The sequence below is a fragment of the Littorina saxatilis genome, linkage group LG1, assembly GCF_037325665.1.
Source record: "Littorina saxatilis isolate snail1 linkage group LG1, US_GU_Lsax_2.0, whole genome shotgun sequence".
Taxonomy (NCBI): Eukaryota; Metazoa; Mollusca; class Gastropoda; order Littorinimorpha; family Littorinidae; genus Littorina; species Littorina saxatilis.
The window spans coordinates 40312446-40337073 of NC_090245.1; the positions used below are offsets into that span (position 1 = coordinate 40312446).

The 24628-nt window shown below is 37.4% G+C and overlaps 2 protein-coding genes across 7 annotated transcripts in view; one reads left to right on the top strand and one right to left on the bottom strand.

Annotated features, from left to right (window-relative positions):
* Nucleotides 1-16076, top strand: part of LOC138969484 (kinesin-like protein KIF28) — a 57835-nt gene extending 41759 nt beyond the window's left edge. For 3 of the 6 annotated variants that reach the window (XM_070342292.1, XM_070342284.1, XM_070342301.1), the window contains 7 exons: nucleotides 241-534; nucleotides 1187-1462; nucleotides 1997-2161; nucleotides 2578-2706; nucleotides 6107-6181; nucleotides 9686-9907; nucleotides 12443-16076. In XM_070342292.1, coding sequence (XP_070198393.1) covers nucleotides 241-534; nucleotides 1187-1462; nucleotides 1997-2161; nucleotides 2578-2706; nucleotides 6107-6181; nucleotides 9686-9907; nucleotides 12443-12529 — 1248 coding nt within the window. In that variant the 3' untranslated portion in view covers nucleotides 12530-16076. The remainder of the gene's footprint in view (nucleotides 1-240; nucleotides 535-1186; nucleotides 1463-1996; nucleotides 2162-2577; nucleotides 2707-6106; nucleotides 6182-9685; nucleotides 9908-12442) is intronic. The other 3 variants (XM_070342307.1, XM_070342314.1, XM_070342321.1) reach the window with 3 other exon arrangements.
* A 987-nt stretch (nucleotides 16077-17063) lies between these two features.
* Nucleotides 17064-24628, bottom strand: part of LOC138969566 (transcription factor E2F5-like) — a 41094-nt gene continuing 33529 nt past the window's right edge. The window contains exons 8-9 of the mRNA XM_070342409.1: nucleotides 22998-23024; nucleotides 17064-21949 (exon numbers count right to left, since the gene is read on the bottom strand). Of these exons, the coding sequence (XP_070198510.1) occupies nucleotides 21831-21949; nucleotides 22998-23024 (146 nt within the window). The 3' untranslated portion in view covers nucleotides 17064-21830. The remainder of the gene's footprint in view (nucleotides 21950-22997; nucleotides 23025-24628) is intronic.

Genomic DNA, 24628 nt, shown 5'->3' on the forward strand with positions numbered 1-24628 from the left:
GTTTGTTCTGGTTTTGTTGATTAATAGTGTGTGTGTATGTGCGTGTGTGATGGTGTGTGTTGGTGTGTATTTATTTGTGTGTATGTGTGTGTGTGTGATTCAGTCACATGAGTTGGATCAAAAATACGCTTGATGAGTTAAAATTCAATACCCAAAAGTAGTTTGTTGTCTAAACAATCCCTTTCCTCACAGGGAAGGCCTAACTCATCTCTAACATCCACACAATTTCTTTCCTCACAGGAAATGTACCAGCAGTACCTCGATGGCGAAGAGGTCTTCAACCGCTCGCGAGAAGAAGACCCTTTCTGGGAGCCCACAGAAGACGTCCTGGTGGGCACAGCCAGCGTGTTTCTCCAGTCGCTGTCCTATGCCCTGGACTTTGATGACCGCCTGTCCATCACGGACTACAAAGGGCTGGAGGAGGGTCATCTCATCGTCAACATCACGCCCTGCAACCAGGCTGGCAAGTCTCTGGACGAGGACAGCTTTGTGGACGAACCCAGCGAACTCCTTGGACGTCCTTATCACTTCAAGGTTAGAGAATGATTGCCATCTGAAGGGGATTACAGTGGAACCCCCGTTTTAAGACCCCCAATTTAAGACTCCCTCCCTTTTAAGACCCTGCTTTTTGAGATTTTCTCTTCATAGCCTCTGTAAATTTACCTCCATTTTAAGACTACCTCCTTTTAAAGATTTTGAAAGTCTTTAAAATTCTTCTTCGTCCATGGGCTGTAACTCCCACGTTTACTCATGTTTTTGCACGAGTGTTATTTTCACGTGTGTGACCATTCTTACCCCGCCATACAGGCCACCATACTAGCTTTCGGGGGAAGGAGGGGGATTGTAATTTTTTAAGCGCTGTCAATGTTCTATTAAAACAAACAAAATCTCAGTAAATTCAGGAGGTCGTTTAGTCAATCAATTTTTTAGATGATCCATTTAATGGGATGTGGTGCAAAAAGAAAAATGTCCATGTTTATGCACAATCAAAATGGACAAAAAGTTAAAATTTGCTTGTCTTTTCTAATCCTATGGTATGGTATCTTGTCTTGTCGTGTCGTGTCGTGTTTTGTTTTGTCTTGTCTTGTCCTGTCTTATGTGACTTATTTGTGTAAGATCTACCACCTCCTGTATAATCCATCATTGGACTTTGAACCATGCTTCTAATTTCTTTGGATTAAACCAGGTGTCAGTACGCTCAGCAGAAATCCACAAGTCACGGTTCTCCAAAGGCGTCCTGGTGAAGTACAAAGTCCCAATAGTGCATGACAAGGAGTATACAGAAACCAAATGGGTGACCGGGAGTCTGTCACCAGAGTTCAACCACTCCCGGGTCATAGGCATCGACAAGATCAAACAGGAACACCTTGACTTCTTCGACGTGGGATGCATCACTTTCTGTGTGTACGGAAAACAGGAGGATATCGAAGGGGACCCTAAACTGGCTAAGCTTACGACGAAGGTTGGTGTTCATACTAAATGTGAAAGAAAGTAAAATGTGTCCATGCGCGTGTATGTGTATGTGTGTGTGTGTGTGTGTGTTAAAGCTTGCTGGAGCACATATGTGTGGGTGAGTGTTTGCGTCTTATGTTTTAAGTTAAATTAACAGTAACAAGGAAGCAGACATTTTAGTGGAGCCATTTTTGTGAAGAGAATATAGGGAGAATGGGGCCTTTTTTAGAAACATGCAATTCAGATTAGTAGTATGTGTATCAGGGGTTTCTAACAGAAACCTGCAGAACTGATTTGCTAAATAGCCGTATCAATTAGCAGCGGATCCTCTTGCCAGCTCTTTAGCCATACAAGTGTTTTTGCACAACTCTTACTGGGAAGGGATCGGTATATGCACCCTGATGTGTGTGTGTAATAGTTGTTTGTATTCGAGTGTGTTTAGTATCAGCCACAAAGCAATTTCTTATTTTGAGATTTTGAGATAATAAAGTATTATTGTATTGTATTGTATTGTATAATGATATTAAATTGTATTGTATCACAGGAACTGCGTAAGATGGAGCAGATTAGCACAGTGGCAGAGAACGGTCGCAGGGGCACCATTTTTTCACAGGAACCTTTGCTGGCTGATCAGGCCCACCTGAAGACAGAGATTGTTCTCATGCAGCGCAAGTATGAACGCCTGCTACAGAAGGAGAGGAGAATGATAGTAAGCGCTGTTTTTGTCATCCGTAACAGTGAGGAAGAGTTGTTTCATGGAGCAGGTGTGTGGTTCTGGGAAGGGGGGCGTCATTGTAGCTCACTGTGTAGCGCATTGGTGTCAAAACTTCTACATTGCTATCTGCATGGGGATTTATTCTTCAGAGTCACCTTTCTGCACAGACTCTTATACAGTGTCTGAGCACCTCTGTTTTGCATACGTACAATGAAGATCCCAAGTTCACATCAAAAGTCAGGGCTTGGAAAACATGGACCCAAGCATGCAGGAAAAGGAAAAAAAGTATCTGCCAATACAGCTACAGAAATGATAGTCCCACATTAAAAAAAGACATATACTCTGCTTTAGAATGTTTATAACGAAACCGAAGCAAACAAATGTGAACATAATGCGATGTCTTTCTGCAGCAACTGTGCGACGAGTGGTCCAAGAAACCAACTGAAGAGCAAGAGTTTGCTCCCTTCTTCCGCTCCGTCTCGGCAGTGGCCAACAGCACAGGCACACGTCTGAAAACTCGTGTTCAGCTGCTGAACCAGGTAATGATGGCTCCTTTCTGTCTCTGACACACAAGTTTCTTTTGTTAGTTGAAAACTTTGAGGCATTGTTCTGTTTCTATCCTGGTTTTGTTTGATGTGTGACCTGAACTGACATTTTTGGGAGAGAGAAAAAACACCATTTCAATGAGAAAGTAAAAGTGAAAAGCCTTTTTTTCTTTCTTAGTAAGTTATTTTTTACATTCCCCCCTTTGTTTGCATTACCTCTGATAAAGCGATGGGACAATTAGATAACAAATTTAGAATCAAAAGGAAACTGGTGTTGTATTGTACAAGTAGTGCCTTTACTTTTATTTTTTACATTTTGCACAAGCAGAAAGAAAGGGAAACCTGAAGAAAACTAGTTATTCAATGCACATACATTGCTTGTATTATTAACGTTGACATTTGACACAAGCAGTGAAACAGTGATACCTGAATAAGACGTGTACTTGTGACTGATACGTGCATGATACGTGAAGTGAACTGCACGTTTCAGGATGAAGTGACAGGAAGGAATCGTTTGTCTCCTCCTCTGGTATGACTGAATGGGCCGTATAGCGTCACAGTGTTAGCAGATAATGGACCTTGAATCAGTGTTGAAGATGCCGAATCCTTCTTATGTAAACCAACATTAAAGCCATCATAGATCCTTCCAGGCTTTTACAGGCACTACGAGCATGCTTCCACTCAAACACATTTTTATCTTTTGATGTTTATTGTTATTTCTTGTCTTGAGAACCCAGGGGGTCATTCAAGACCGATTCAACATCGATCGTTGGTAGAGCACTGGACTTGTGATTCTAGGATCACAGGTTCAAATCCAGGCCGGGACAGGCAAGGATCAACTTTGTGTGCAGACTTAAAGATGGTATCCATGTCCCACCCCCGTGTCACCTCAGTGGCACCTAAACGATCTCGGTCATTCTGACGTAAGTGCAGGTGGCTGATTACACATAGCGCGACTGTTGTTGCTGTCAGCTTTCCGCTGGGAGGAAGCGACCCGGATTTCCAAGCAATGGTATAATAAAATAAAATAAATGAATTGAAATGAAATGCAAAAAGCCTTGACAGAACCATGGTGGTTTACAAGATGGTTTACACAGGTAGGACGGTATCTTTTAGATAGAACTTCAGTGGGTATACAAGTGTCATGTATAGCTGTGTTGTGCAGGGTAGAATCTGAATACATATATATATAGAACTGTGTCAGTTGTGATATAGACAATGTAGAAATTCGGGTTGTATGTTTTAATGTGGTGTACAAATGTCTTTTACTTGGATGCAGGACATACTGCATATCTGTCCACAAAATCCTACAACAACAAAATAGATGCATGCCATTTTTACAGTTTGTTTTGTTTGATTGACATGCTACATTTTTGTTGGAAAAAAAAAAAAGTTAAATGAAAGACATAATTATGCAGGAACACAACATGTTTGTTGCAGAAAAAAATTCAGGGATGAAAGAATAAACAAACCGAGATAGGTTACTTTATAGAACATTTAATTATTAGACAAAAAAACACCACATTCACCATTCACAAGGGGGAAAGGATTGGAACAGATGACTTTGCTAGTGTTTTGATTTTTTTTTAATTGGGAACAGACACTGTGCTTTCTGTCTTTTGCATAGTTGTGTAGGTTGAGCAATAGCAACAACACACACACACACACACACACAAGATAAATTAATGAATAAAATGAAATTTCTACTTAAATGAAACAAAAGAATTAAAAAAATATGAAATGTGAGGAGGGGATTTTTTTTTATAAAAATTATAATCTTGTCCTTGCAAATCTCAGAACTTGAAATAAACTTGAGCAGACCAGTATTCTAGCAGTAGTTCACATGAGTTTTATGATGGTTCCAGGTTATGCAATTGCAAAGAACTCGACAAGCGGACGTAAGAAGGAAACAAAGCTTATGACTTATGTCATCCTTCTTTTGTCAGATAACCTTCACACTGTGTTGAGTAACGTTAATCATTTCCACTACTTCAGCCTGCTTGACTGAAACTCAAGCAGCTACATTAACCACTTTTTCCCGCTGGTATTTGTTTCTGTCTGCAGGAAAATTGCTTGGTTTGATTTGAAAATTGTCACTTGTCTATTCTCCTGAAGTCTTGGTGGCAGATGTTCGGTTGGGGGGGTGGGGGTATTCTGACTGTCGGAGATAAATTGAATTTTAAGTGCTGCTGACCATAGAGTATTTGTGAGATTTCATTATTTCTGTACCTCTCTTTCGAGTATCATACAGGCCATTTTGGGAAATCTATAGGGGTCTGTTCTTGCCCTGTAATTTTACCTTGAACTTTTAATCTGTCGTTAGCTGACTTGTTTAATTCCCTTCATGTCTGAACTCTGTTCAAGCAGGCAGATCCTAAAACAGAATCTGTAGGATTTTTCTTACCTTTTTGCCTAGTTTTGACTTTGTGTGGACTAACACTTTATGCCCTTGGTTGAAGATCCTTTGTTTTGCCAATAATGTTCCAAACATTAGTGGTTCTCGATTCTCCTTCCTTTTATATTAATTTTCTGTGTAGAAAAATAGTCAGTTGTGGACATGCAGTGCAGTGTGCATATACGGAAAAAAGAAGATGAGAAAAAAGTCAAGATAAAAAAGACCAACAGTGAATAATAAATCATAAAATAAACTGAGCTTGAAAAAGTACGTTCCAAAACCATGTCTTTTCCACATAAATATATCATTAACATTTCATCCTCTTCTTCTTAGAAAAAACTATCAGGACCTGAGTTTCTCTATACATAACCACTGGCAATTACACAAGCATGCATGCACAGGCACGCAAACACTGACACACACACACACACACACACACACACACACACACACACACACACACACACACACACACACACACAAAATGGGTAGGCCTCTCTAACTCTGAATTAAAAAATTGTCATTCCTATATTAATATTTCCTACTTATTTTTGAACAAACGAGAAGGAAGACCGAGAGTGTTGAAGTAGATTCAGTTGCAAGGGAGAGAGAATTCAAAGAAAATGATTGTATGTCTATTTAAGTTTACGAAGTTGTGTTTTTGTTCAGTCTTTATGTTGTGTTATTTTATTTGTGTAACATAGCTCTCCATTTTGCCCTATTTGTTCTGTTTTCTTGGCATTTTTTGTTTGACCCCTCCCCCTAAATATATTGTTTGCAATGCGTAATTGGCTTATGTGTGCGTGTTTCCTTTGTTTGTTTTGATTTACAATTACCATCCACTTTATTCTAGGACATGAGAAATGAAGCAGTCTTCAGAATGTTTCATCAAAGTCGAATTGTGCTTGCGCATGAAAGCCATTTTTTGCTGAATTGAAACACCCTTTGAGTTGAGAACTAAAGAGGACTAATCTTTCCATGGCTTCTAATTGTTTTCAGGTGTTAAAGGCACAAAAAGCTGTGCGTGAAAAGCGAGTGACCCCGCAAGTCACTAACTCAAACTCAAACACGAGCGTAAGACTCAAACCACTCATTCACCTTTTGAATTGTACAGTGGGCTTCTTTTTGCTCTTTGCTCTCTTCAGAAAAAAACCAACTTGTAATGGTGCAGCAGTTAAACTTTGCACCATTCTACCTTTTTAATGTGCTTCTACTAATTGTTTTGTTCCTTGTTTGTGTGTGTGTGTGTGTGTTAGTGTTTTTTGGGTTTGATCTGTGCAGTTTTATTTCAGCAGTTTTGTGTGGTCGTTTGGGGGAGAATGTACTTTGGACTACTTTGGTTATAATTCAACTTGACGAGGTCTTACAGCTCAGCTGTATTTCTTTTTTATTTGTCTTTTTCTTTTACCTTTGCTGGTGGTGTGTCCCAATGTAATGGTGTAAAGTTGTGTCAATTACTGAAACAAGTTATAGCTAACAAAAATGTAATCTTTTTTTTTTTTTTAAAGATCTGGTGATAGATTTTTGAGTTGTGAAAAAAATTGAAGTTTCAAAATCTTTGGAATCAAGCGCTGTATGCTTTGAGGGGACTTTAAGTGATTTTGAATAGTCAGACTGATTTTTGACTCACATGCGAAGCAAAAGTGAGTCTATGTACTCACCCGAGTCGTCCGTCCGTCCGTCCGTCCGGAAAACTTTAACGTTGGATATTTCTTGGACACTATTCAGTCTATCAGTACCAAATTTGGCAAGATGGTGTATGATGACAAGGCCCCAAAAAACATACATAGCATCTTGACCTTGCTTCAAGGTCAAGGTCGCAGGGGCCATAAATGTTGTCTAAAAAACAGCTATTTTTCACATTTTTCCCATTTTCTCTGAAGTTTTTGAGATTGAATACCTCACCTATATATGATATATAGGGCAAAGTAAGCCCCATCTTTTGATACCAGTTTGGTTTACCTTGCTTCAAGGTCAAGGTCACAGCTCTTCAAAGTTGGATTGTATACATATTTTGAAGTGACCTTGACCCTGAACTATGGAAGATAACTGTTTCAAACTTAAAAATTATGTGGGGCACATGTTATGCTTTCATCATGAGACACATTTGGTCACATATGATCAAGGTCAAGGTCACTTTGACCCTTATGAAATGTGACCAAAATAAGGTAGTGAACCACTAAAAGTGACCATATCTCATGGTAGAAAGAGCCAATAAGCACCATTGTACTTCCTATGTCTTGAATTAACAGCTTTGTGTTGCATGACCTTGGATGACCTTGACCTTGGGCACATGTATTTTGGTAGGAAAAATGTGTAAAGCAGTTCTTAGTGTATGATGTCATTGCTAGGTTTAGTTAAAGGTCAAGGTCAAGCATGTGAGTCGTATGGGCTTTGCCCTTCTTGTTGAGGTGTTTCCTGCAGCTTTTTTTATTTGTTTTGTTCTTTGAGGATGTATTTCTGTTGTCGAAATCAGCTTCCTGGGAGTTTATTGTTGTTGCATGTTTCCTTCAAATGTTAAATTCCAAATTTAGAAGAAGAAAAACAGAGCATGGCGCCTTATCTCTTTAAGGTTTGCATGGACAGTGTTCCTTTCCAACTGTGGGAGTAATTGGCAGGTGGTCTTGGCATGGGTGTTTTTGCATATTTTCATGGTTGTTGGTAATTCTTGTGAGTGATAGTCTGGGTTTTTTTGTGAGAGAGTGTATGCTGTTTTTCTATTTTCTTTCCATGCATGTTATGTATGAAATCCCTGTAATTTTGTATTCTAGATATGTTGCATGGACTGTATAATGCATGTCTCCCACAGAAAGTATATATTCAACCCACGTCACATATACCTGAGTGTAAAGTTCCTCTTAGAATCTGTTGATGCATGTGCATCTCCAGAACTTGTCGCTCCCTTTCTTTTGTACCTGTACACCAGCTCTGGTAACTGAAATGATGATGTAACCATGACACATTTCATATCAACAATTAGTTTATTGAGTAGCATTACTTACTTACTTAGGCCCTTTGCCCCCAGCGGGGCATAGGCCATTGACGACATTTCTCCATCGCACCCTGTTCTGGGCTGTTCTTTCCGCTTCCGCCCAGCTGTAAAAAAATGTCTTGCCTCTTATTGAGTAGCTTTAGGTAGTATAGAAATCCGAACATATCAATTGGCTCTGGCCTGTGTGGTACTAGAGGTGTATAGTTTACAGCTGCATTGAATATTTACATGCACACATTCCGTCACTTGCTTTCCCAAACAGGGCCGGGAACTAACAATCATAGCTTTTTTGTGAAGATTTTCTTGTAGTGGGGAGAATTGCGCAAATTTTGCAGGAGAAAAGTGTGCAGTGTTGCAGTGCTTTGTGGGGATGCTGACTGAGTTCTTCTCTGTTAGAATATTTTGTATTGTGTATGATATACCTTGAGGACAGTTGTGCTTGTATGGTAGTGTGTGCTTTTTGAACGACAGGAAGAAAGCATAATTAAGTAGCACTTCAACATCATGGCAGTGGGTTTTTCCATCTTCCTTCTTTGTTTTTCTTGCATATTTAGTTCTGAGGTGTCATACTTTGGGTCCTTATTGTAGAAAGATGTAAATAATGTGTATGATAACTAGGATTTCTGGAACTGGTTTTTAAATTTCGGTAAAAAATCAGATTGATTTATCTCTCTTTTCCATTCTTCTTCCCATTGAATATTCACACAACGGGTGAATTTTTTTTTTAAACAAAATAAACTTGGTTTTATATGTGACATCATTTTGATTTTTTTTAGCTGTAACATAACAAGTGTTCCTTAATTACCTATTTGTTTATGAATTTATTCATTCATTTGTTGTTGTTTTTACATTGGTGTTTGTTAAATAGTGTGTTTCCTGAATTGTTTGTTTTTGTGTTTGCTTGTGTGTTCAAATAATTGTTTGTTTATCTGTTTATTTGCTGTTGTATTTTTTTTTTACTACTCATTTATTATGTATATACTTACACAGAGATTGCATGTACGAGTGTTCATGAATCATTTATAGCAAAGACAGGTAGCAGTGAAGGTAAGTACCACTGTAATCTCACCATTATTAACAATCATATACCAACTTACTCTCAAAAGAAATGCAAACATTAATTTGAAAAATGAAAGAAAAAAAAACGTTTTCAGTTGGCAATGCTTTGCCATGGCCTCATTGGCACTGGCATCAACTTGATTGCAAAGATATCCCTGAAAATTCTTCTTTAGAATGTCTAAAAATACTGTTTTGTGTTTGGTCTGGATTTAATTAAATCTGTTCCAGCATGATTGAACTTAAACAATCAAAAAAGGTTGCATTTCTTTTGTGCATGGGTATACATGGTCACTCAGAGCCAAGAGGAAGCTGAGGTGAAGCACAGGTGAACCTTCAGCCAGATAAGTAAGGGAAATTGTATGGTTTCTGGGTTTTCCTGAGGGTTTTCAGCGTACACAGCATCGATCTGTCCTGACTTCTGGATGTCAAGTCGTCGGCAATAGATTGATGAGGCCCAGTGTCTTTTTCTCAGTTCTGTTTTTTCCCTTCTGTTCTGATTCCCCAGTGTCCCTTTGTCTCTCGAACAGGAGCAGCCTATGAGCAACGGAAAGACAGGGGACGGGGACACCGTGTCCTTGTTTGTCTTTGGGGAAGAGGAGGGTTCGCTAGCCGCGGAGGCTGAAAAACATAATGGTATCGTGCCACGGGAACGTGTGGCCAATCATCATTTCCCCATCGAGACTCTGGTCTCGCAGAAAAAGCAAGCTGAAGCAGTAAGCAGCGTCGTTGCGAGCATTAGCTTTGATGTTGTGAGTTTGCTATACCCTCCCACCCTCTCCACCTTTTGGTGATTTGTGCAATGCAACGCATGTGCTGTCCATCTATCGTCACTTTTAACTGATTTTGATTTTTTTCCCCTTTCTTTGAAGTTTTACATTGAACATGAGTTTTATTTTTGTTTGGTTTGGGTTTCAGATCACCGGTTTTGTGTATTTGAGTTTTAATGTTTTTGTTGTGTTTCTTGGATGTTTCACAGTGCATGGTTTAGTTTGCATGTTGAGTCACTTTGCATGCTTTTTAAACAAAAAGGAAAATGCATGACTTTTTAATCTTTATTGAATGATGCCTTGCATGAGATTTGCATGACATTTTGCATGAAGTTTCAGATTCCATGTTTATGTTAACAGAAAGCATGTGCATGATAATAATGTCTACTTACAAATCATGAAAAGTACTACCACACTAAAACAGTGCATGGCTATGCAGTTCAATAAATCATTTAGCTGTCATCTGTTTTCATCAAATGCAAACTTTCTGCTTGTCTGTTATTAGCTTTTCGGCTTACCTCAGTGTTCTTGGTTCATGACTAAGAGAACTGAACTTTCTCTATTGTTCTCTCTGTTCTAATTGCTAGCATTCTCTCTTTACACAAAATTTCTCCTCCACTTCATTGATCGCAAAAAACATATGTTTGGCAAAGGGCAAATCATAATCATTTGAGATTTTCTTAGCTGTGGTGTAAGTACAAGCTAAGCCAGCTCATTGTGTATGCCTGGGAGCCTTGCAGGAAGCTTTGAAAAGAAATCAGCTTCTTTCTGTCAAATTTGTCAAACTTTCTTCTTGTTGACATCTTGCGAATTAGAGGATACATCAAATTCATTTAACATTTGCTTCATCCACTATCATATAAAAGAAGAGAAGATGTGATTTAAAATGTTACACTATGTTTTTCGTAACTGTTTCACTTAACTGTGAAACCAAATGTAATGACAGTTTGTTGATGGTGTACAAAAATATCAATTACAATTCTCAGGGAAAAAAAACACCCTCATTTTAATTCCTATCTTAGTATGTGATAGTCCAGTGATAGTAATCCTTGATTTCTTATCCCAGCAAAGGGAATCAATAGACGAACTCCGGAAATAACTGTCGGGTTTGGTTGTGAAAGAGTGAATACCCTTGCTTTCATTGAGGCAAACTTTCCACATGTGCTCCCTGTTCACTTGTTTCAGACATACCCCTCTCTAGTGACTGGCCTACAATGTCACATGGGAAAGTTTGCCTTAATAAAAGCAAGAGCATTCATTCTTTCACAGCCCATACAAACCCGACGAGAGTTATTTCCAAACATGGTCTATTCTACAGCATACATTTCATAATCAACCAAGTTTTTTTCTGGCCTCTGTAACCTGGGACAATTAGTGTTTGAGGTGCTCGGTGAAGTTTGAAATTCTCTTATTCAGCCTGGGTTATAATTTGTACACTTCTGTTTTTGTTTTTGTTCAGTGTGGATGAAGGTAAAGTTCAAGTACCGTACAGGTCTCCTTAGCTTATATTGAAGAACTGCGAGTGTTTTCTGCTTAAAATTTTGTATGGCCGATTTATTCTATGAATTCCTTCTTCTTTTCCGTTTTGTTCGTGCTATATTGCAGCTTTAAAAATTGCTTCAAAAGCTTTAGCTGGGATGTTGTTTGTTTGCAACTTGAAATGTGTCTTGTTAATTCTGATTCTTTGAAGTACATACAATTTAAATGTTTCTCTTTGTGGAAGTTTGCATTTCTATGTTTTTAACATTATTGTCACATTAATATTGTCACTTATTCTAACACACACATCTGTAACACTCAGGTGTTTATTTCAGCCCACTGCTTTCCCTTAAAATACAAATTTAAAAAAGAATGTTTTTATGTGTTTTACCAGTTAAGCTACTTGTTCTGTTATTTTATAAAGGTACATAATGTATTAATTGGTAATTATTACTCTTACTGTAATTTTTTTTTTTTATAGATGAGTGCAACATACTTGATAAAGTCAATGTTCTGAAGAGTGTTAAATGAATGAGCTTTGAAAATATTCAGTTGTGGGATTAAAATCAAAGAAAAATATATAGGTAATTGATCCAAATGAAGATTAATTATTCTCCTCATGGAATTTTGTTTTGAAGTATTATGTACTTGTATTATTTATTTTACAAATGAATGCAATTAAAAACATTAAGCTTTAGAGATATATACTGTTTTTAGTGATGATAAATATAACAGATAATTATAAAGACACATTTGTTTTGTTTGTTTAAAATGAAAGTTTTATTTAGCAGTTGCATGCATGAGTAATATGCGTTCTTTACAGCAGTTAAATATTTTCATTTTTAGTAAGGATTGTGCTGATTAAAAGCAAAGAAATTTGACTGCAATCGTAAACTTTAAAAAAAAATGTGTTAAAACTTGTTTGTTTTTCTTCTTATTGTATGGCGTTTAAAACTATGTTAGGATTTGCGCCATATAAATACCCTTATTATTATGTTTACTTATCTTTCTTTTTGTTTCCATGACTCGACTACACAGCAGGCGCAAGGTCACCACAACCATGGCACGGTCACCAATGGAGGGGGGAAGCCGAAGGAGGGTAGCAGTACCTGCACTATCATGTGATCTACGGACACACTGACCAGCAAGCGGACAGGCTGACAAACACAATGATAACACGCCCAAGTTTTGTTGCAAGCAATCCCAGGACATACTGATCGACCGACAAGCGGACAGGCGGATAACCAGTCGTAAGCGTCATTCCTGTGGATGTAAAAATGGCATACTGTGATAATTGGATAAGCTATAATGAGGAGTGCACATGTTATTTTTTTATTTTTTGGGGATTAAATTGCAAATTCTTATTGCAACAAAGCTGTTGCTAGTTTCATTTTGAAATATATACATTTGCTGAATCATGCTGTTGAAAAGTAAAATTTTTGAAGACTTATGCAAGAAATAAATGTACATTTAAGTATGTTCTGCTGATTTTCTTTGTAACTATTTTAATATGTAATGTGGGAAGGAGCAATGATGTGTACAAAAAAGTAAAGGAAACATGTAAAATTATTTATACAAATTAGCAAGTTTTTATTTAGGATTTGTTATGTATTAGTTTGATATAAAATATGTATATTTGTAATTAGTTCACGCACAAACATTCTTGAAACCAAGAATTAATTTTGCCTCAGTTTTAAAAAGAACACTGTGTGGTTTTATTGCTTTATTATATGAACATATAAACATTTGTCATTTTTGCAAAAACTAAGATTTGTTGTATTCACGAATTGATGCAAACTACTTGTACTTATTTCATACATGTAATTGTTTAACTAAGTTCTCAAAGAGATGTTGGAACTATGTTATGTTGGTAATTTCATGTTTGCAATAAAGTCAGTTAATTACCAAAGGGTTAAACTTGCTCATTCCTTGGTGATATTTCTCATGTATCCACTCTGAAACAAAGTTAGGAAACAAACCTGTTTCAAAGCTGCTGAAGTATAACATGAACATGACAAAACTGTACCACAAAAAGCTCAGTTTGTGACTTTTTGTACATCTTTTTGTGTGTGCGAAGATAGATGCAGAAAATCAGTATCTCTGTAGTTAAGTAATATTCTAATGAGATTGTTCGATATCATCATCACCTTGAATATAGAAAAAGTCTGTCTGAGAATAAATTCTAACATTTCTCTGTAAAATTCAGTGCATTTATCCTTTGAAGGAGAACATAAAAACTGATAATCAAATGTCTTATATTTTTCAACTGGTAACAGAATTATATTACTAGTCCCATTATAACTTGAAGTAGTTGTAGGTATATATATCTTCTTTTTGTGTGAAGAACATGGCCAGTTTGAATGTGCAATAAAAGCAGATTAATCAACACTTAAAAGCAATGAGTAGTTAATAGCAAAGGAGCTTTAAATAGAGATTAAGCATTTGCTGCATTTATTACCTGAAGTAGTTGAATTGTATTACATGTATATCCAAACTGCACACTTTAGGGGCAAAAATGGAGAAAAAGAGATACTTAATACTTATGTATGGCAAATGCTTGCTTTGCCAATTTTTAAGAAATTGCACTCTGTCCAAGTTTTGACAAACATTTGCTTTACCAAATTTGAAGAAATTGCACTGCGTCAAAATGTTAACAAACGCTTGCTTTGCCAATGTTAAAGAAATTGCACTCCATCCAAGTTTTCCTGCTCTCCTGTCAACAAAACAATGTGTCCTTCATTCGTTGATATCTGTTAATTATTTCATTGAACCATCCGTCCATGAAAAGGTTGATTCTGAAACCCAAGCTATAGTGTATCCTTGTTCCGTCCAGAGCTGTGTCTATTCTGCTGATACTTTTACACAATGTTTTTCATGACTTGTACTGTGATTCTGCTGGCTGAGAACATTTCAATGGTTTTTGAAACATTGTGCCTCATACTATATTTTTATTGCAATGGTTGTGTTACTCCGGAAATCTTACCACTGTCACAATATGTGTTGTGTACATAAAGCTCCTTCAGTTATTTTAACACTGTTTTCAGATTTGAATACAATGTAATGATCTGATATGTTGAAAACTTAGACTAACATATAATTTGTTGTGGTTGAAATTTGAATCTAAGAGAAATAATGGTCTAGTCTTTTGAACTTGGCATTGTCCAAAACTAATGCATAACATCTATTTGTATTAAAACACTAAGTCCACTGTTAATTGTGATCTAAAATGTAAAACAAAGAATGTACATTGTATTACATTTTGCCAGAAGGAAACTTTTTTCAGAAGAATTGTAATTTTAAAAGTTCTCATAGAAATAAAATGTCACAATGATGTTTTGTTTGTGACAATCTATGCTACTGCACAAAAACTCAACTTTAAAATAAAATAACTGCTGATTTTATAATCATTTAGTGTTGTGGGAAGCACTTAATGAATTTCTTTATTTCGTATCTCAAAGATTGTTTGTGTTGTGTCTATTACTCAAAAACCTGATAATCAGGTATTGATGAAATAATCAAAAGTGTTTGACCTCATTTTATTGTGATCTTTGTTTTATAGTGAAAAGATTGGTATCCGTCCTCAATTCAGGCTTTTTTCTGCATGGTTTTCTTTTTTCTTGTGACAATATTTTCATGATTTGTTCTAACTGTGCAATATTTACTCAATAATTTTGTATATTGCACCTCTGTATCATTTAAAAAAAAAAAAAGTTGCATATAATTGTTGTGTTTATGTATGTTCTAGATCTGATATAACTGATTCTACTTGTTCCTGTTTTAAAGCTGGTGGGCACAGCTTGCTTATGAAATAAATTTCAAAATTACATCTGTTTAATCCAAAATGTACAGGATATGCTAACGTCTTTCTTAATGGTAAGTTTTTGCTGATGAACACACAAATCACTGATTAAAAGAGGACAATTTTATAATTTGTTCTAAATAATTTGTGCAAATTATGTGGCCAGAACAAAAAGCCAAGAACTTCATGCTGGACATGAAGTGATGATTTTGCAAAGGTAGCTGGGCACCAGTAAAGTCAAATTTAATTATTCAATGACAATTTTTTTTCCACTGGAATTGGAAAGCAGAGTGGAGCTTTTAAATAATGTAATGGACATTGTTATGTGTTGATATCTTAAAAACAGTGAATGTAATGTACAGGCATGGGAATTGAAAAAAGGCTGAACATATTTAAGTAATAGCAAAGTCGACGGCGCAATACATCATGTTTATTTCTTGTTTATAAAACTGAAAATGTTTATGGGTCAGTGTTTTTTGTGAAATTCCGAGACTTGAGATTTTGTTGCATAAAAAGTTCAAAATGACAGCAGCAGTCTGTGCAGGGAACAATTCTTTAACAACAAAAATATACGCAGCAGGAAAACGCATAGTGATGTAACAGATTTTGAATGTCAGAGACACTGCTGTGTATCCTTGCCAAGCAAGAGACCACCAAGAGATTAAAATGTATGGTATAAAACTGCTGGATGTTAAAAATGGGCTCTTGAACACTCTTGTATGTTTACATACTTTTTGTGGCACAATGTGGATATGTAGCAAAAACCGAGTTTATGTTGTATCCTCCTTTAGTCACAAAAGTTCAATGTCCAGACATCTGTTGCAAGATGTACTAACTGCTGTGAAGAATAAAATCAGTTTATCTTAAAGAAAACAGAGTGAATGGTCTTATGGTGTTCAACATGGGAACTACACTGAACCTGGCCCATTCCCCTGTTGCACAGTCACAGACACACACCCACACAGACACTGCATCGTCACGCTCGTAAGATAATTGCCTATGTCATTTTTTTAGTGTTTTGAGAAAACCTTTTACAATTTCTGAACAATCTGCCCATCTTATTTTAGTAATACATGTAAGTTGCAAACTGCCTATCACAAGCGGTTGATTGCGGAATCGAATAAGAGCTGGCAGCAACGTGTTCAATCTGCACAACTGCTGAACAACCCAAATAAGCTTTTGCACACCAAACAAGTCTTCTTGTATGAAAGCAGCAGCCTCTGCTGAAAAGTGCCTAACTCAGAAACAAGAACGGCAGTTTTGCTAACGTAACCGTGACAACAATTTCTGATGGTCTGAGAGTTTGTACTTTAACACATGATAGGTACCCTTCCAGTAGCTTCCCCTGTAGTCTCACAGCAGAAATGCCCAACACTGATCGAGTTAGGAATTTTTGGCTCACGTAAGTGTAGCCTATGCGATCGTAACTTTGTCTGTCTGTGCGTGCGTGTGTGTGTGCGTGTGTGTTTGTGCGTGTGTATGTCTGTGGTAGAAACTCTAACATTTGAAGACGTCACATTACATTGACGTCACATTATGACGTAAGAGAGTTAGACGTCACGCGAAGGAAGTACTGAAAGTCTCGGTCATTATTATTTTGAGCGGGCCGAGACTCTGTTGGCAGTCGTGTCCCTGTAAGTAGGCTACATGCAGACAGACAGATCTAGATCTAGTGTCTCGCTTTCTTGCACAGTTTCACCTATGCTCTTTCTGTGTGTGTGTGTGTGTGTGTGTGTATGTGTGACGGAGTGATTGAGTTTGTGTTACTGTTTGTCGATTTCTTACGTGAGCCTTGATGGCTTCGCCTCTTGTTCTTATGAGCATGACGGCATGCTATCTACACAAAACACGAGGCATACAAACAATTATTTGGTTTATTCAAGTGTTAACATGTTGCCGTTCAACTACAGAACAATTCATTTCACATGATTCATCCTACTCACTGCACAACATGCAAAGTGTACAAGTTTCACAAGGTTGCATTCTGACATGTATAACCATGAACAGCAGAAAAAAAGAGAACATTTTTTGTTTGATTTTAGAATTCTGTTGTGAAGGGTGGATGCCAACTTCTGAACAAAGACATTTTTGTGATTGAAGAGAATTTTACATCCTTCAAACAGATCACTTCTCTAAGTGCCAGTCATGTACATCATCATTATTTATATATTAATAGATTCTCATTGGAGATCATATCTACACCCAACTAAAAATTTCACTTCAACTCATTTACAATGTGGTATGCACGTTTCCAAGTAATTCTTAACCATTGTAGTTTGTATAGAACAAAGTCACTCTGAAATGGCTGTTCTTGAAATCCTTTCCAAGTAAAAAAAAAAAGAAACAAAGGCCTGTCTGTGAAAATGTAGAGATTAAAAAAAGGATACTGATCAAGTTGTAGGAAATGTAAAAGCGTACAACGAAATCAGGAATATTAGAATAATATTTTTTACATCATGCACTAGAGCATCGAATGCTGAACAACATACAAAAAACCCATTCATTTGATCTGTCTTAGTTTGTAAATTCTGAGCTTCTGAATGCAAAGTGGTCGAGGGCTGAGGTGCACAAAGCTAAACTGGGTGTTATTTAACTCGGTGGGAACAAGCTGATTGGTTGAAATCAAAACAAATCTCAATTTCAACCAATCCGACCTCACGGCTGCGTACCACCTATTCGTGTGGCATCAAGTTTCGCTTTGTGCATCTCAGCCCTGGACCCAGGTTTGTGGTAACCCAGCTCAAAAAGTACTGAATGTACAGACACTGTACAGGGATACAGGGCTGTACATAAGCGAAATAATCTGCTCAGTACCCACATAGTCTGGACCAACAGCCCAAAATGTAAACATCACTAGCCAGTAACTAACAAGTGCGATGTTCGACTTTAAACGCTGTTAGCAATTATTGTGTACATTCAGCTTCCTCACCAAGCAGCAGCAGCAAGTAGAATGAAAAAAATAATGAAAGAAATACTCTACAGCCTACAATTGTCTTTATCACCTGCATTTGGAAGCACTGAAGAGTCAGCACCAAAATGATTACAAAGTAAGAATAACGCATCAAATCAAGACAGTACAGTGATAGATATAGAAGACACCTGTCCTGTAATTTGTCATTGCAGTCAAGTGGAACCCCCTTTCAAGACCCCTCCAACCTAAGCCAAGCCCCCCCCCCCCCCCCCCCCCCGACCCTAATTTTAGTTCATAGCTTCTGTAAATTTAATGTTTATCAATTGACCTCCATTGTATTACTTCCTCTGTTTGAAGGCACAATTTTTCACGGTCTGAAAAAGGGATTCCACTGATATATATATATATATATATATATATATATACATACCAATTCAAAGGCAGTGGTTCTATAAAAACACAATTCATACAAGAAGCTGTGGCTTATGTACAGTTTGATGTACATTTAAATTCAGCAAGCATCATATAATGGATCTACAGATAGCCTCTATACCTTAGCATGGGCAATGAAGACTTTTTATTACCATGAACGTCATTTGACTGAATTTTACTTAGAAATATCAGAAATATAACTTAAAGTTAAACAAATAAGAGAAGAAAAAAACCATTCTAAACATTGAGAATAAATGATAGAATTAACCTTTACAAGCAATTAAATCTGTGAGCATGAACTACATACATGAAACAAAAAGGTTAACAACAAAATTAAAAAGTTATGAGTTCAAACTGTGTGAACACCAGAATAACCACTGAACAACCAACAGCACACACACACACACACACACAAACACACTGCAAACCAAATCCTTTCCTTTTCTGTCAAATCTTCCGCGCACTGCTTTCCTTTTCAAAACACTGTTTACATTCAACTCTCCTTTAAACAAGTATATGCATTCAAACCAACACACTGTGAGCAAAAGCACCATCAAATACAACAGTGTAACCAAAACATGTGCAAGCTACATTTCCACATTCCCTTGCTCTTTACCAAGAGGCATGCTTTTTTCAATTGTATGCACTTTGAAAACAAATCTGAGAAATCGAGAAATCACAGGAATATATATCTAAATCTTCAAATTACAGGTGTCGGTGAGATTCTTTCAAAGAAGAATTTGGTCCCAGGGTATCACAAATGTATCATACACAGATTTTTCTCTCCTATCTTTTCTGTTTCCAGTGCAGTGTAAACATGCAGAAAGCAAGGAGATGACACAATAAAAATTCTAAGTGCCAGCTTATTGGTTTTTCTCCCATTTTCATTTTTATTTTGTCTCATCACCCTATTTCTACTACACAAGGCGTTTTATTGAGCAAGTTAACTTTCCGCCTTTAATTTTCATTGCTATTTCTGTCATTCTGCCCGACTTTTCAACCGCTTTAATGTTTTTGCCACCAAAAAAAACCCATTTCTGCCAAGATTTTATAGTTGTTCAAATACCAAGGAAAATAAAATACCAGGCAGTGAGAACAAAACAAACAAACATAAAAAATAGTCAAGCAAATGAGGGGGGGGGGGGGGTGTTGTGATGCTGTGAATTCACTTCTCTGAGTCAAAATGCAGTCAACAGCTAGGGCTGGGACCAAATCTGCTTTCTGCGTCACATTCTGCGAATTACTGAATGCTTCTTGCAGACAACTTTGACATTTTAACTTAATCTAACAGCTCCATTTATAAGAACAAATACTAATGTAGCACAAAGTTTACTTTGACATGAACACAAAATATGAGGTTAGATTTAGCAGCCAAATATCAAGACTGCAAACACACACACTGTCACACACACACACAGACACTGTCACACAGCTTTCTCTTTTCTTCATTATCATATTGTCTATCAGTATCTAATACAAGAAAATGTTTCAAGTGTGTGAAATGCACACACAGACTACCTCATTTCAACAACATGAATATTTGCTTCTCTAACGTTTCTATGGTAATTTATAAACCAACCACGCCATTCTTTGATACATTTAGAATGAACCATGAAGCCGCACGGCATGAAATCTTTATAAGCAATCACACATGCTCTCCTCTTCACATACAATGCAAATGGACAGGGTTAAAGATACGTCCTTCCTGCTTACACAATCATGTTTACCACCACAGGGCTTTCATAATTATACAATAAAAACACCATCTTACTGGGACATACACCAACATTTAACAGCCTGGCTGCTTTGTGCTCAGAGCGGGAAAGCTTTGCTGAATTACTTAAGTAGATTCACTTACAAAAATTGAAATTCCAGAATTTCTAACTTTGCATAGGAAGCAGCCAGGCTGTTGAGCTTGGGCACGTGTCTAAGTTGAAAGATGTTGTTATCCTGTGTCAAGGTCTCAACAGTGAGTTTGGGCACATGTCTAAGTTGAAAGATGTTATCCTGTGTCAAGGTCTCAACAGGTAGGTGGTGGTGAACGTGATCGCTTACACGAGAAGGAATGTGTACATGTACCTAGAAGCTGCATATTCATGTTCAATATACATTTTCTCTACATTTTCTCTAGGTAAGAGACAGCGATATGTGATTTCTCTGAACTGTTTTTGTACAAAATCACAAGAGCATAAGATTTCATCATTTCACAACAATAACCCATGCAAGAAAACTATACAGTATCAAATATACACATGTACAGGTGCAGCAACTAGTGTGTCTGCTCTCCAGCAATATTCTGTACAAAATGTACATGTTTTGTAATTGAACACCCATCCCCCCCCCCCCCCCCCCCTTCATTTTTATTGTGTATAAATCCCTGTGCCAAAGGCAAAGTTATTTGAAATACCACTGTCACTACCTATAAATCTTAAAAAGACAGCTACAAATGTATTTCATGTTTAAATCAGAACCCTTTTTCACCTCATTCCTGCAATATTACAATGTCTGTGCCACATCTATTTTTTAGGTGGGGGATAAAAGAAACAAGTGAAGCACACAATATCAGAAAGCACAGATCCAACTTTTTCCAAACTGTTCCATGAAAAACACAATCTCACAGGTGATCATAATGGGATGTTATCCATTCAAGTTTCAACAGATTTTCAGCTTTCAGTTTCATTCACTCATGAACCGCTGCTTTATGCATGGCCGTTCTCAACATTTCCAGATCATATCCATTTTGCATGTCTCTTCAAAATAACATTTCCCAACAAAATTCAGGTACCACATGCAGCATAAATCTTTTCTTCAGCTTCCCTGTGTGGACAAGTTTCTTGGCTGCTGCTGCCCCGTCTAAGTCACACAAGTTCGCAAGGTTTTTGCCATTTTCACCGAAATGCTTTTGCAGTCAGCACCACTTTCTGACACACAGAACAATCCCCCCCAGAACAACTCCCTTTTGAAGGCGTGAAAGCTGAGACTTTCAAAATCAGGAAAACTTGCTTTGAAACCATGTGACCAATTTTAAGTTTTGCTTGTCAACTAATGGTTTGAAAAAACAGCAAATCCATCTGCAAAACCATTGCTTAGTACAGGAATTCCTTATTTCCACACACAAACTGTCATCCCTGCGGTCGCCTAAACAAAGACCAACCCTCTGATTTTGTCTATTGACAATTTTTGTGTTAGCCTGTGCGTCAGAGTCAGTCTTTTGTTTTCCAATATCAACATCTACCTCTAGCAGGCGTTACCCCGTTCGCAGATTGTCACAATGCTCTGGTGGATCACATGGTCATGGGAAAGACGTCGAACATATCGCACACTCCTTCAGATTCGTCCAAGTTGTAGAAGTAATCGTGTTCTGTGGGTGGAGGACTCAGCCTCATCAGCGGCTGTTGTAGTGCTGAAAAACAGAGATCAAGAAATGCGAGCAAGGACTATAATCTTATCAAATGTTTTACTTGTACTGAACTCCTGTTTAAAGGTTGTGTCCCATTTCCATCTTTTAAGGGCTAAACCGATTTTGTTTCTGGTGTGTTTATTTCTTTTACTGCTGTTTCTACAATTCTCCTTTGCTGGTATCCAAGCAAACTGAGACAACGCAAGAGAAGCTTACATTTCTTGTCTGAGGAATGAGAACACAAAAACACAACGAAAAAGCTTAACACACTGCCTGCTGGGTGGGGGTATTTGACCATGTTTCATAACCAAATTTGATAACAAACTCCCTTTTTGATTCCAAGATAATTTGTAACATTTCCCACCACCATGGTGGCACTGACTATCAATAACATGTGAAGAAGGAACAGAGAGTAAGTTTTAACTCAAATAAAGAAATTTTGTTCACCTTTAAATATAAAGATTTCTATTTCCATTTTTCTGATGACTTGACTCTGAACTCCTTCTTCCAATGGGGAAATTCAGTTTGCGTTTTTATGCCGACAGAATTCTTTATACTCTGCCGTTCACTGTATACTTGCCACTCCCCTATTACCTGAAATGATTGGCCTGTTCCAAACCTTCTGTATTAATTGTGTTGTGGACTTTGTGTTGCCTACTAGCTTCTAAAACTGATAACTCTCAGATATATATTACTTTAATTCTTTCACTCTTCCCGTATCCTTATCTCATGACAACTAAAAAGTAACAATAGGTACAGTAAATAAATTACATGTATCAACAGTCAAACATATGAACAAAAAGAAATTGTGCAATGTAAAGCAAGCAAGCAAGCAAGCAAGCAAGCACACACACACACACACATACAAACAAACAAAAAACAATATGCAGGCTGGCCCAACATCTACTTAATTCTTAATCTCCTGAGAGGCTGAAGCAGACAGTCGTACACTTTTTGTTTGGGGGGGGGGGGGGGGGGGGGGTACACTGCAGTACAACTTAAAGGAGTACTCTGTAACCGAATGACAACTAAGGCAAAGTTTTCAACTTACCATCTTGATCAAAAAAGCTTTCCAGGTCTGCAAAGTAAGAAAAGAAAACACATCAGTGAAGTGCAATTGTCAGTTGAGAAATGACTTGAAAAACAGACCTGGGAACCCCTGTTTTGCACTTGGAGTATTCTCAAACAAACTTGGTGTATTTTCAAAAAAATGAGCGTACTCCACACAGCGTTTGCACATCCATGATTAAAACATGCCTCATGCGCGTCCGTCACACCGTTAATTAAGTTTACCTATACATTTAAAACAAATGCTTTTTTCAATTTTTACTGACAAAAACTGTACCGTATTTGACGGACTACAAGCCGCGACTTTAAAAAAAAAAAAAAATCACATTGCGGCTTATAAAAAGATGCGGCTAAAACGTTACCTAAACTTGAATAGCATTCACCCAATGGAAGTCGCCGCGGATTTTCATTTCGCTCAATTAGCGATTACCAGTACTTTATTAGCTCTCTACTCAAGACTCGGCGCTTTTCTCATTTATTCACAAATCTTCGTTTGTCAACAAGTCGTCGTGACAAGCGTACAGAAACACCGGATGTATCAGGATCTCGCGCGCGCGAGATTTCGTTTTTTTGTGTCTCGCGATAGTTGGAGGAGCGAGAGCCACCATGTTGTGTTTTCGTCTGCTCGAAATGTGCGCAAAAGTCGTAAATCATCCCAAAAAAGCTTATTCCGGGCGGGACTACATGTGTGTGTTGGTTACAAATTGTGTGTGTGATATTTTTCTTCAAACTTTTTCGCTTTTCTTCTTTGTTTCACTTGTTTATTCTCGGAGCCGATTTCGCCAAATACCGTACTTTCGTTTGCCTGGTTGTTTTGATTGATTGACACGATCCGATTATATTTTTTTCGACAGCGGCTAATATAGTGACATAATCATGTGCCAAAATACTGGATCGGCTTCAGGATGGGCTTGTGAAGAAAAGGTCTAGGAATTTTTCTCGTCGTATTTTTTTCCCACTGACCGTACTGAGCGTATTCTCGACAATCATGCGTACAAAATACGGCGAAATCGTATGGGTTCCCAGGTCGGGAAAAAGCAAGTTATAAATCAAAACAACACTGAAGCTAAAACACCACATTGGTAAGTCTATTGACCGTTTAATCACAGACAAAACAAAACATATATATCCAGCATACTGAATCTTTATCCTGAACTTGGACCTAAACCAGTGCCTACTCAGTAGTGCACACACACACAAACACACACAAACACACACACACACACACACACACACACACAAGAACCATCTTGGCACTAATTTCAATATGTCAGATCAAAAGAGCTTTATATTGGCACCACTACAGTGCAACTCCCCTTTTAAGACCTCGAAAACACTGAGAAAATCTGGTCTTAAAAAGGAGGGAGTCTTAATATGGGGGTAATTTTACAGAGGTCATGAACAAGTCTAAGAAAACAAGGTCTTAAATCAATCAATCAATCAATATGAGGCTTATATCGTGCATATTCCGTGGGTACAGTTCTAAGCGCAGGGATTTATTTATTTTTTTAATTTTTATTTTTATGCAATTTATTTATGCCGTGTGAGATGGAATTTTTTTACACAATACATCACGCATTCACATCGGCCAGCAGGTCGCAGCCATTTCGGCGC